The 12,252-nt window shown below is 34.1% G+C and overlaps 1 protein-coding gene and 1 non-coding gene across 5 annotated transcripts in view; both read left to right on the top strand.

Moving 5' to 3' along the window:
• Cep164 (centrosomal protein 164) overlaps nucleotides 1-9,854 on the top strand; it is a 138,466-nt gene extending 128,612 nt beyond the window's left edge. For 3 of the 4 annotated variants that reach the window (XM_069832716.1, XM_069832717.1, XM_069832715.1), the window contains exons 19-20: nucleotides 3,060-3,248; nucleotides 7,042-9,854. In XM_069832716.1, the coding sequence (XP_069688817.1) occupies nucleotides 3,060-3,248; nucleotides 7,042-7,256 (404 nt within the window). In that variant the 3' untranslated portion in view covers nucleotides 7,257-9,854. The remainder of the gene's footprint in view (nucleotides 1-3,059; nucleotides 3,249-7,041) is intronic. The other variant, XM_069832719.1, reaches the window with a different exon arrangement.
• Nucleotides 9,855-10,264: 410 nt separating this feature from the next.
• On the top strand, nucleotides 10,265-10,340 carry TRNAC-GCA (transfer RNA cysteine (anticodon GCA)). The gene has a single exon. It is a non-coding gene; the product is annotated as a tRNA-Cys (tRNA).
• The last annotated feature ends 1,912 nt before the right edge of the window (nucleotides 10,341-12,252 follow it).

Below are 12,252 nucleotides of genomic sequence, written 5' to 3'. Positions count from 1 at the left end.
CAGTAGGCTATATACAGAAGTAGACCAAGAGATTGTTGTGCAGACTTATTTAGACCTACTAATAATTTTAATATTAAACATTAACAACAAGTTTTCCACTGCTTACTTATTGCTGGCTTGTCATAAAACTGTTAATTAATATCAAATTTAAAATATGATATAAAACATCATTCTGAACTGTATTAATTTCTTACTGTACTGATGCCAGTGATTGCAATTTTTCGTAAATTTTTCTTTTCCTTAAAATATTTTTTCCATTCATGCTAGTATATATTTATATTACCGTATATGATGTAATGTACTTCGAAAAATAATCTTCAACATTACGTAATGAAATATTTTTGATGTTTACATTAGAGAACTTCATATGAGATATTTGAACTTTATATGATGTGTTAATGGCTAATTTTATTAACTAGAAGGAAAGGAAGTATGTGCAAAATAAGTTTCTATTAATTCTGTACAATTTTAATGGCATTTTCAAGACTTCAAAATTGCAACACAATATTAATTCCAGCTTTGCAATCAAAGACTCTCATGCTCCCATTTGATTCTAAATGCAACCAACCTCTTTGGTTTCGTAATATATCTTGCCTAACTGGTAAGAAATTTTGATTTCCCACAAAGTTATGGGAATGGACAAAGGTCGTATTGAAAATAAGCTCTTCATTTGTCATAAATTATCTTTACGCCATGTAAAGCAACCATGGCAATGACAATAATTATTACTTACTAGGTGTACATCACCCCACATTAAACTTCTTGATTTGCAGACAGATGCCTCTACGCACTAACTTCTCAATTGAGACTACAGTTGTCTGCAGACAATGTGAACAGTGTTCTTAGAATTTCAGAAGCCCTTGATGGACAGTACAAAAGTATAAAAATGGGATTTAGGGGACTTGAGTTTCTGTTATTAAATTAAGCACATGTAATTATTAAAATGCAATTAAAATGTATTGTAACATCGTCTTCTGTAAATAGTGTATTTTTTTTTTCTATATTGTTCACTACGAAAAGAATATAACCCACATTATTACATTTAATCTTATGTCTATTGATATCAGTGAGGGATTTACTGCTTGGAAGATTAAATGGAACGTGGTAATGCATATTAAATATTTGAGTAACAGCTGAATATCTATAAAATAATGATATTATTGTCTCAATAATAATATGTGCACTAACTTAATTGCAAGTATATGTTATATTGATATCTTGGTTCATAAATTTCTATTCATTTGTTTTAAAAGTTGCTAATATTAGCAATATGTATTCTTCCTATTACAGAATCTGAGAAAATTTATTCTAATCTAGTGATAAAATAATGAAGGTATCTTACAAAATGCTTTTTGAAGCAGTAATTTGTGTTTGTTGATATTTTTTCAAACTTTATTCTAAACTGGTAATAATATAACACCAATAAACAAAAACTTATTATTTTTCTATACCTTTGCTAAATAGCATTACTTCACTATCATTTGTTATGTGCTGCATGATAGAAATGTTCTCATTGATATATGGATGTTTCAAATACATTAAAATAATATCTGAACTGAAATAACGATTTTAGTCAAGTGCAGCTGCTGAAAAACAGAAATGCCTAAACCCAATTTTGAGGGTAATTAACTCTGTAGTTAGGTGGGTATCGTACTTACCTCTTAAACTAAATAACACTGATCAAGGATGACGAGATTTCCAGATAAAAATATCTAGTCAACACCTGTGGAATAACAGTTAGCGCGTCTGGCTGCGAAACCAGGTGGCCTGGGTTCGATTATCTGGTTGAGATTTTTTCCGGAGTTTTCCCTCAACCCAATTTGAGCAAATGCTGGGTAACTTTCGATGCTGGACTCCGGACTCATTTCACCGGCATTATCACCTTCATCTCATTCAGACGCTAAATAACCTAAGATATTGATAAAGCATCATAAAATAACCTACTAAAATAAAAAATAAAAATATCTAAATTATGTGGCTTTCTACATTTTATTAACTCTGTGGAAAATGGATAAGATAATTCATGGCGAATCCTTGGCCTCATCTCGCCAAATACCATCTCACTATCACCAATTCAATCAACGTTAAATAACTTAGTAGTTGAAATAGATAGTTAAATAATCCACACCTTCCTCAAAAAAAACATGGTGCAAATACCTAATTATTTACGTAAGTATGTTATATGCTATTGATTTAATTCAACATAACTCATAATTTTACGTTTAAAACAGTTCTTGTATCAGGACGCCCATAAAAATTGTGGACCCTCCTTACAAACTCCCTTTCCTCTCGCCAATATTTTAATGAATGTTGAAATTCTGTAATTTAAATACAGTACTAAAGTAACAAACTAAGTAAATTTTATTACAATGTTTGACAACCTTGCTTTTACTGAAACTGAAATATTACTTGGACAAGAGAAATAAAGAAAAAACCTCGGTTTATAAACATGTTTAATAATCAGTCTTACAATAAGTAAAAAAACAATTTATAATTTTTAAAATAAATGCAGTGAAAATAATAAAAATATATATTTAAGAAAAATTAATATGCAGATATAACTAAGTCAATGCAGTATAACCTAATTAATTGTTGTACATTAGTATCCTAACTGAAACATCATGTTTATAGACGCTCTTGAGAGGTAGGTATTTTATTCTTAACTCTTCAATAGCAGCTTGTTTCTTAAAATTTATTGAAAACGTAATATATGATTTAATAAGAGTCTTCTTTCGTGTAAAAAAGTTTTGTGAATATTTGTCTTCCTTTACCTAAAAAAATGTATAAAAAGTGGTGTCGTCCCCATCCTCCCTATGAGCAGACCTGCTTGTATATAAACGACAGTTTCAACTGAATATGTTAATACTACTTTCTATATATTAACTGAACACTTCAAAATGCATTTTGAAGAGCTTAGGGAATGTTTAATTGTTTTAAAGAAGTCACTTGTCTACATTACCTTTGAGCTTTGCATTCAATAAATAGTGTTTTAGTAGATTTAGTACCTAGGACTGTGTATAGTGCTACTGGAGCATGTTTTGGGTGTGTGTATGCTGCAGCCATGCCCCCTCCCCCGCTGGTGTACCCTGACATGGGGTGGCCACTGCTTATGGGCACAGTGCCTACGCTACCTGATCGCATGCAGGGCCTCAGACATCCGACCCAGCAGAACTTGTCCGGCATGGCCCAGTTTGCTCCGACATCAATGCCAGGCCCACAGAATGCTGCTATAGGTTGGTCATTGCAAGGTTTGGCTGTTTCATCTTTTATTACTTCTGCTATCTTGCATTAAGGAGTTCATGCTCTAGTATTACATTTTGTTTCACAGCATGTAGAACCAAATTAGGATGTGACAAGAGATCGCTTGGTTTAGATCAGAGAAGTAAAGTCGTCAGTGGAGAAGCCACTTTTATAATGATTCCCATACCAAGTTAGAGGCTTAACTCCAATTTAGTTTTACTTGTTTTCAGTGTATAACTAAACCAGAATCCATGCATTATAACTTTCAGTTAAGGATTGACTTCAAAATCTGTTTAATAGTTTATGATAAATCACTGTTCATAAACAGACAGCAAGCTCTAAAACTCCTTTTCAGTAATCAGGATGCTGAAAAAAAATGTGTTTGCACAAAAATCTACTTTATGTAGCTTCTCTAATGAGAAAGACAGTAAACATTGACAATGTTTCGACATTTTTATGTAACTTTCGGGCGAAATTGGAGTTATTACTACTGCTACTACTATAAACAACACTGTTACTAGTACCACTAGTACTATGCTACCACCACCACCACCACTACCACCACTACTACTACTACTACTACTACTACTACTACTACTACTACTACTACTACAACAACTGCCACTGCTGCTACTACTACTACTACTACTACTACTACTACTACTACAACTACTGCTACTACTACTACTACTACTACTACAACTACTGCTACTACTACTACTACTACTACTACTACTGCCACTGCTGCTACTACTACTACTACTGCCACTGCTACTACTACTACTACTACTACTACTACTACTACTACAACTGCTACTGCCACTGCTACTACTACTACTACTACTACTACTACTACTATGAACATTGTTTTTACTACTACTACTGCTACTGCTACCATTATTACTATTGTCACTGATGCTACTACCACTACTATAATCACTGAAATACTGAAACAATTGTCTTTAGAGACAATTAATATTAGGTACCCTCCACAAAACTGGCTTCATTTATACACCGACGGATCCTTGATCTCCAGAGAACAAGGTGCCGGTGCAGGTGTTATGTGCTGTCTCTTCTCACTTTATAGATCACTTGGATATGGAACAACAAGTTTTGATGGTGAAATCATTGCAATAAGTGAATGTCTCAGGAATCTTCTATGCCACATCAATAAATTTAGGAATGCAGTTATATTGTCAGACTCCAAAGCAGCTATTCTATCAATCGTCTCTAAACACACACCTTCATCTCAAACAGCAGAAATAACTAAAATGCTCCCTCAATTAATATCACTCAATAAAAAAATTGTATTCCAATGGATAGGCCTACCATCCCATTGTGGAATCCTGGGAAACGAGAATGCGGATGCTTTAGCAAAGAAGGGCAACACTGCTACTTACAGACCTGTTACTAAATCTACATATTACTCTGTGAAGAGATTTATTAAATCTACATACTTAGACTTCAACAAACAAAATTTGATAACACAATCCCAAGGGAAAAATGGAACTCCCTGCATCAAAATCCACAGTTAATTCCCGATTTACCACGAAAATCGTCTGTAGCTGCATTTAGATTGGCAACAGGTCATGATTGTTTGGCCAAACACCTGCATAGAATTGGAATATATCAGTCCCCTAACTGCCCATTGTGCAACTCAAACCAAGAAATGGATTCGGAACACCTCAAAATCTGTGCTTCATTGGCTGGCCATGATAATATCTTTGAAAAATATTGGAGTGCAAGAGGTCAAATGACTTTATTGTCAAACGCCTGGCATTAGAAAACAACAACAACAACATAATTCACCACCGTTACTACTACTACTACTACTACTACTACTACTACTACTACTGCTTCTAGTACTATCATACACTGTTCCTACCACTAACACTGCTGCTATTGTTATCATTACCAGTACCACTGCAATATTACTATCACTACTACTGCTCCCACTACTTCCAATACTACTATCTCCAGTATTAGGGGGCAACAGAAAAAAACCATATATTATAGGAATAATCCTATTAACAATTTACCCAAACAAAAGTAACATAATTCAATTTAAATCCTGTCCAAATTCAACATCAACATGATCTGTCGGCAATTTGCTGCAAAATTGGGAATCCAGAAAAGACCTTCTTAAAATAATTAATACTTCTGAAAATACCAGTAATTTAAGTAGTAGTTAAGTAGAATGAACATTTTTAGTGTGTAAATATAATTGGTATTTTAATTCTGTAAATTGTACAAAAACAATCTGAGTGAATGGCAAACCAACAGAAATGTTAAAAGTATACAGGATTAGTTAAAAGTCCAGCACCACCTAAATAACTTTTGAAGCATGTGGTTCAGTGACATGAAACTTGGTATTTGGGGATAACCATATACTAAGAACTCAATAATGGTATTACCGAGTTTTTTCTATTTCCGGTTTAACCGGTAGTAACTCCAACTCTCATATTTTAAATGGAACACCCAATATATTTTTTTATTTAAAAAAATTACCCACACTCGATACTTCTGTACAAATTCAGTGTTGCTAAGTCAAGAAAACAGAAAAGTGTATCAAATATTAAAATAATAAATGCACTACCTAAATAACTTTTGAAGCATACGATTCAGTGATATGAAACTTGGTATGTGAGGATAATCATATGCTAAGAACTCAATAATGGTATTACCGAGTTTTTTCTACTTCCAGTTTAACCGGAAGTAACTCCAACTCTCTTATTTTAAATGGAACACCCGATATATTTTTTTATCTTTTAATAAAGCTCATTAAGAGCTTTTCAAAAAGTACCCACACTTGATACTTCTATACAAATTCAGTGATGCTAAATAAAAATGGAAGTGGTGCAAGATATCCCTAAAGCCTGGTTAAATCATTCCTTAAATGGTTTCTATGCTCGAGTGACACACTGTAAAGCAGCTGAGGGCTACCAATTTGAGCACAAAATTTAGAAGGTGAGCTGGCTTTGTTTTGTTTTTGTTAAGGAAGGATTATTTTATTATTTTAATATTCGATACACTTTTCTGTTTTCTTGACTTTGCAACACTGAATTTGTACAGAAGTATCGAGTGTGGGTACTTTTTGAAAATCTCTTAATGAGTACTATTCAAAAATAAAATAATATATTGGGTGTTCCATTTAAAATAAGAGAGTTGGAGTTACTTCCGGTTAAACCGGAAGTAGAAAAAACTCGGTAATACCATTATTTAGTTCTTAGCATATGGTTATCACATACCAAGTTTCATATCACTGAACCGTATGCTTCAAAAGTTATTTAGGTGGTGCGTTTATTATTTTAATATTCGATACACTTTTCTGTTTTCTTGACTTAGCAACACTGAATTTGTACAGAAGTATCGAGTGTGGGTACTTTTTGAAAAGCTCTTAATGAGCACTATTCAAAATATATATATATATTAGGTGTTCCATTTAAAATAAGAGAGTTGGAGTTACTCACACTCACTCGGTAATACCATTATTGAATTCTTAGTGTATGGTTATCCTCACATACCAAGTTTCATGTCACTGAGCCGTATGCTTCAAAAGTTATTTAGGTGGTGCGGGACTTTGAACTAACCCTGTATATCATATATCTGTATCTATCCCTGGAAAGTGTGAAAAAATCTGGTAACCTTAGATTAGACTGATCACTGGAAAGCATTTAAGTTTATTTCTGGACTTATTTTAGAGCCTTTGATTAGCTCATGAGTCTGTTTTTGACACAGCAATATACTCTGGAACATTTTTTTATTTAATTACGAAGAGAATAATACGAGATTTTTGTGCAGGTCAGAATGGAGCAAGTCAGCTGACACAACTAGGTGCCGCATTGGCTCATCAAAACGGGTCAACTCCATTCCGAACCACCGTGCTGGCACAAGGAGCTGGTGGCACCATCACTGACCAGTCACTTGTGGAGCGCACCCGAAGTCTGCGTGACTGGCTGCGACAAGCCCGAATCGACTCTGCAGATCTCATATCCCCAGGACAGGCCACTTTATAGGCAATGTAACTGTTAAAAAAATATCACTTTAAGAGGGTATATCAAGTTACCTTTGTGTGGAGAGGACTGGTTTTGGCAAGTTTTCAAAATGTAGATAATTATTTATTTGTGGCCATTTTTTAAACTGTAGAATGTAAAATAATTATATGGCAATAACGACATGATAATGGAAGGAGAGATCGAAGTACTTGCAGAAAACCTGTCCCAATATTCATATTGTCTATTGCGATGTCAGTGGGTCTTCTGTGGATCGAACTCTTGTCTCTATGGCGAGAAATCATCAACTGACCCACTTAGCTGATTTTAATGGTTAAAATAAGTATATTGCAAGAAAAATATATTATGTTATATATATATATATTTTTTTTTACAGAAATGCACATTTCTAGTAGGCCAACCCCCCAATATCAAAAAATGGTTTCTGGAATTATGCGTATTTGTCAGTTTGTCTGTATATAGCTTCTTCTCCTAAAAATATTGGAGGATTTTATTCCATCACAATGTCCATGAAGAAATAATCATTTGGAAAATACACAGGTAGCATTTAAGGGTACAACACAAAGATCGGTATTATGGGGACTGAAAATGCTACACTTTCATTCTTACAAAGTGTCAGTGGTTCATTGGTTAACACAACGGGATCCAGCTGCCCGCGTAAATTTCTGTCGGTGGGGAACTTTAAAACAGAAAATGTACAAGAAAAATCCACATACTCTTGAAGTGCTGGCGAATAAAGCCAGACGAGTTATATCTGAAATTTGCAAAGCGGAGATATGAGTGTTTTCAAATTTTTTAACACAATGCAACATTTGTATCAAGAACGCTGGACATCATTTTCAACAGCTACTTTGATGAAAGGTAAGATCTACATCAGTTTTTCAACTTCACTTATTCATTCGGTAACTCGTAACTAATAATTTAGGCCTATCGTAATGAAACTGAACACCCACCTGCACTGCTACAGCTTACTGGTGAGTCGAGCAATGGATTGCGGACAGTCTGTTCCCCTACGTCCCATGCATAGTGTTGCAACTTTTCGCTGCCTTTCTCTGTATAATATAATGACACCAATTTTTTTAATACGTTAATTTCGCTTTGTATTATTCATGTTGTATAGATCTTTGTGATGATAACACTGGCTTCTGTTTGTAGAGCATAACCTCAACTAAACATAAACACAGAAGATACACGCACAATCTAGTATTTTATAACGTAGGCCTACTGTGAAATAGTTTTATTAGAAATTCTTTGTTGTTAGTGTATGTGCTATTGTTTTGTTTTTCCTATATTTATATATTCCTTTTTTGGATTCAGTAATTTTAAAAGATTGTATTTTTATACAGCAAGATTGTAATATTTTTGTTTTTACATTTTTATACAGAATTATTTTGAGATTAGTTTAAAGCTCGCACATTTATATTTTAAAAATAGTTTCTTCCAAAAAGGATGCTGAATTTGTACTTCACAGAGTGATGAATTCAGAAAATAATTCTGTGGACATTCTTACTCGTCTCTCACCAGATTCAAATTACTCCTCCTGGTGAAAAATCGTTACACTCTGTACTATAGCAGTAGTTCATAACCTTTCAATGTATGCTGTCGCATCTCGTGAGAGAGCTGTTTTTTTTTATTTGGCCGTTGGAATATCAACAATATGTTGAAATGCTTCCCAAATGACATTAAGGGCAATCGTATTGGCTGTTATGGATGAACACATTTTTTATAATATTGTTTATTAATATATTACATTATTAGGCACTAAATAGAAATAATAGGTGGTGCAGTTTGATTTAAGTTCAGAGGGCCTGAACACAAGATATAAAAATACGAATATCGTATGATTTGATCAGCATCAGAGAATTTACGAACAGATTCTCTGATCAAGAAATTAATACATGATGATAATCATACCTTAGCATTGAAAACTTTCCAGTTCAGTTTTTATTGTTATTTTTATTTTCATTCATATTTTTTTTAATAAACAATGTGATTCTTAGTTTTTTTTTGCTTTGGTATTTCAAAGGAAGTTAATGGAAAATAACTTCATGCAAATTCACATTTTTTAAGACATTTAATAGCTGCAATATATGTACATATTATTAATGATATGATAGACAACATTAAGATAATTATATGGATCATATGCAGAGATGAAGGGGAAGACTGGAAAGAGGTAAGATTAGAGAGTAGTAGGTTTGCGGTGAAGGACCTGCCCTTGTGCAGAAAGCTATGAATGAATGAATGAATGAATGAATATTTAATTGCGTTAATCTAATATAATTCATCACATGTTCATTATATATGAGGTCTCGCCTACCTCATATATAATTCATCACATGTTCATTATATATGAGGTCTCGCCTACCTCATATATAATTCATCACATGTTCATTATATATGAGGTCTCGCCTACCTCATTGAATATTACACGACTACTATGAAGTAGCCAATGTGTATTATCATCATTTAATTCGAGAAAAATTCGTTCCGGTACCGGGAATCGAACCCGGGACCTCTCAGCTCTGCGCGCTGAGTGCTCTTTCCAACTGAGCTATGCCGGGACATGATCCACGGTGCCGGCCGAACTCCTCTCGTAATGTTTTACGGCCTTACTACTTGCACTTTAGACAATGTAAGTCATACATGCAGGAGCGCATATTTAAATGACTTTATGGGCATATTCAACCTCAGTTTGTAACAACTGCTAACAGTTAATACATCACATATTCATTATATATGACGGAACGAATTTTTCTCGAATTAAATGCTGATAATACACATTGGCTACTTCATAGTAGTCGTGTAATATTCAATGAGGTAGGCGAGACCTCATATATAATGAATATGTGATGTATTAACTGTTAGCAGTTGTCACAAACTGAGGTTGAATATGACCACAAAGTCATTTAAATATGCGCTCCTGCATGTATGATTGACATTGTCTAAAGTGCAGGTAGTAAGGCTGTAAAACATTACGAGAGGAGTTCGGCCGGCACCGTGGATCGTGTTCTGGCATAGCTCAGTTGGAAAGAGCACTCAGCGCGCAGAGCTGAGAGGTCCCGGGTTCGATTCCCGGTGTCGGAACGAATTTTTCTCGAATTAAATGATGATAATATAATTACTAGGCGGTGAATTTTAGCATACTTGCAAATTATGTGCTGTCATTATATAAATGCATATCAAGTTATTTGTAACCAAAGGTCAAGATTTTAAACTGCATAGGCTGTGTATGCATATTTAAGGGGTTAATGCATATTTCAACTATTAGCGCATGTAAAAGCATATTATATATTTTTTAAGCTATCTGGTGCTTGAACCAAGATTAAGAATTCGAAAAACCGGAAAAATGCAGACATAAGTTATATTTTATTTATTTCAGTCTGGCAACATGCAAACAGGGCACTGTTGTCGGTGAATCATAGTGGACAATTCCACTACAATCAACAAAGCACGCCCTAATATATTAAATGCATTGATGACTGTGCAGATGTATAATATTCGGACGTTATGATGAATGAAAGTTGAGATGAAAAGAACAGATAATCAAAACAAGATGCCACCTTATCGTCTACTTCGCACGTGCATAAGATTTTGGCAGTTGTCACGAGAACTCTGCAACGGAATTGGAGCAGAAGTTACAGGAAGTATTGATAGACTTCTTTGCGTTCGCTAAACTCGAATTTTGCTGCCTGTCAACAGTAATATAGGCCCGATAATGCAATTTTCTGCTTTCCACTTGCCAATGTGGCAAATCAGAATACCGTAAAATGGGATGAATAGGGATGCAGGGGGTGAATAGGGATGAAGTTTTATTATTTTTTATTTATTTGTGCGAAAGAGTAAATATAATAATAAGAGTGTTTATTTGTTCCCTCATTATGAATGAAAACACTCTTATTATTATATTTAATTTTTGACACAAAGAAATAAAAAAATAATAAAACTTCGTCCCTATACACCCCCTGCATCCCTATTCACCCCATTTTACCGTAGTTCATTTATTATGACAAGTCAGAAAAAGTGTAAATCTGGCTTTCAGGTATAGCTTCCTGTGAAGCTGGTTTGAATAATTTCAAGGGAAAAACTCTTGCGGGTATACGTTATTGTTCATTAACAGAAAAACCACAATTCAAGTCACACAGAGTTTGTGTGCACTATGTTGGGTCTCTGGCAGCTGTCAGGTATGTGGATATAAAGGGAAAAATTGAGCCGATGCCTGGTGTAGTTCCTGGGTAGCTCAGTCAGTAGAGCATTGGCACGCTTATTCAAAGGTCCCGGGTTCGATACCTGGGTCCTGGAACAATTTTTTCTTTGAAATTATTTAAGTCAGAGAAACTTCGACAGTTTGTAGAGTGTATTGTATTTTCAACATCTTAGCTGCAAGAAAATTATTAATTTTGAGTTAGTTTTATCAATAATGTCTAATGAAAAATGTTCCTGAAGCGTACTGTCTAAGCAGTGGGTTAAAGGACACGCAACTTTAACAACTGATGTAGTTTAGTCAACTGTCCAAAGACAGGTCTGAACCCCACAAGTGACACCAAGAAGGTACACTTATGAGGCAACTAGGCCGGGAGATAATGAGGTAGGGTGGCCAGTTCCTTTCCCCCAACAAATGAAGGTATCTCTCAATATTCTTATGTGTAAATCTGTGCTTCAGTGGCTGGCCATGATAATATCTTTGAAAAATATTGAAGTGCAAGGGGTCAAATGACTTTATTGTCAAACGCCTGGCATTAGAAAACAACAACAACATATTCTTATGTGTAACAGAAAATCATTAATAATAGCAAATTTCTTAAAATAAAATACTTTTTTTTTTTTTTTTTTTTTTTTTTAATTTTACAGTGAATATCGTCGGTTTACAAGCAAAACACATTAAGTCAAAAATATTACTTCTGAGAAAAAGATGTATATAAAATATATAATGTATGTGTATAAACTTAGAATTGGAAAATTAAATACACATGAAGAGAAACAAGTTACTAAAATAATA

This window comes from Periplaneta americana, chromosome 8, assembly GCF_040183065.1.
Source record: "Periplaneta americana isolate PAMFEO1 chromosome 8, P.americana_PAMFEO1_priV1, whole genome shotgun sequence".
In the NCBI taxonomy this organism is placed as follows: Eukaryota; Metazoa; Arthropoda; class Insecta; order Blattodea; family Blattidae; genus Periplaneta; species Periplaneta americana.
The sequence above is the reverse complement of the archived record's forward strand: the minus strand, read 5'-3'. Positions and strand labels throughout refer to the sequence as shown.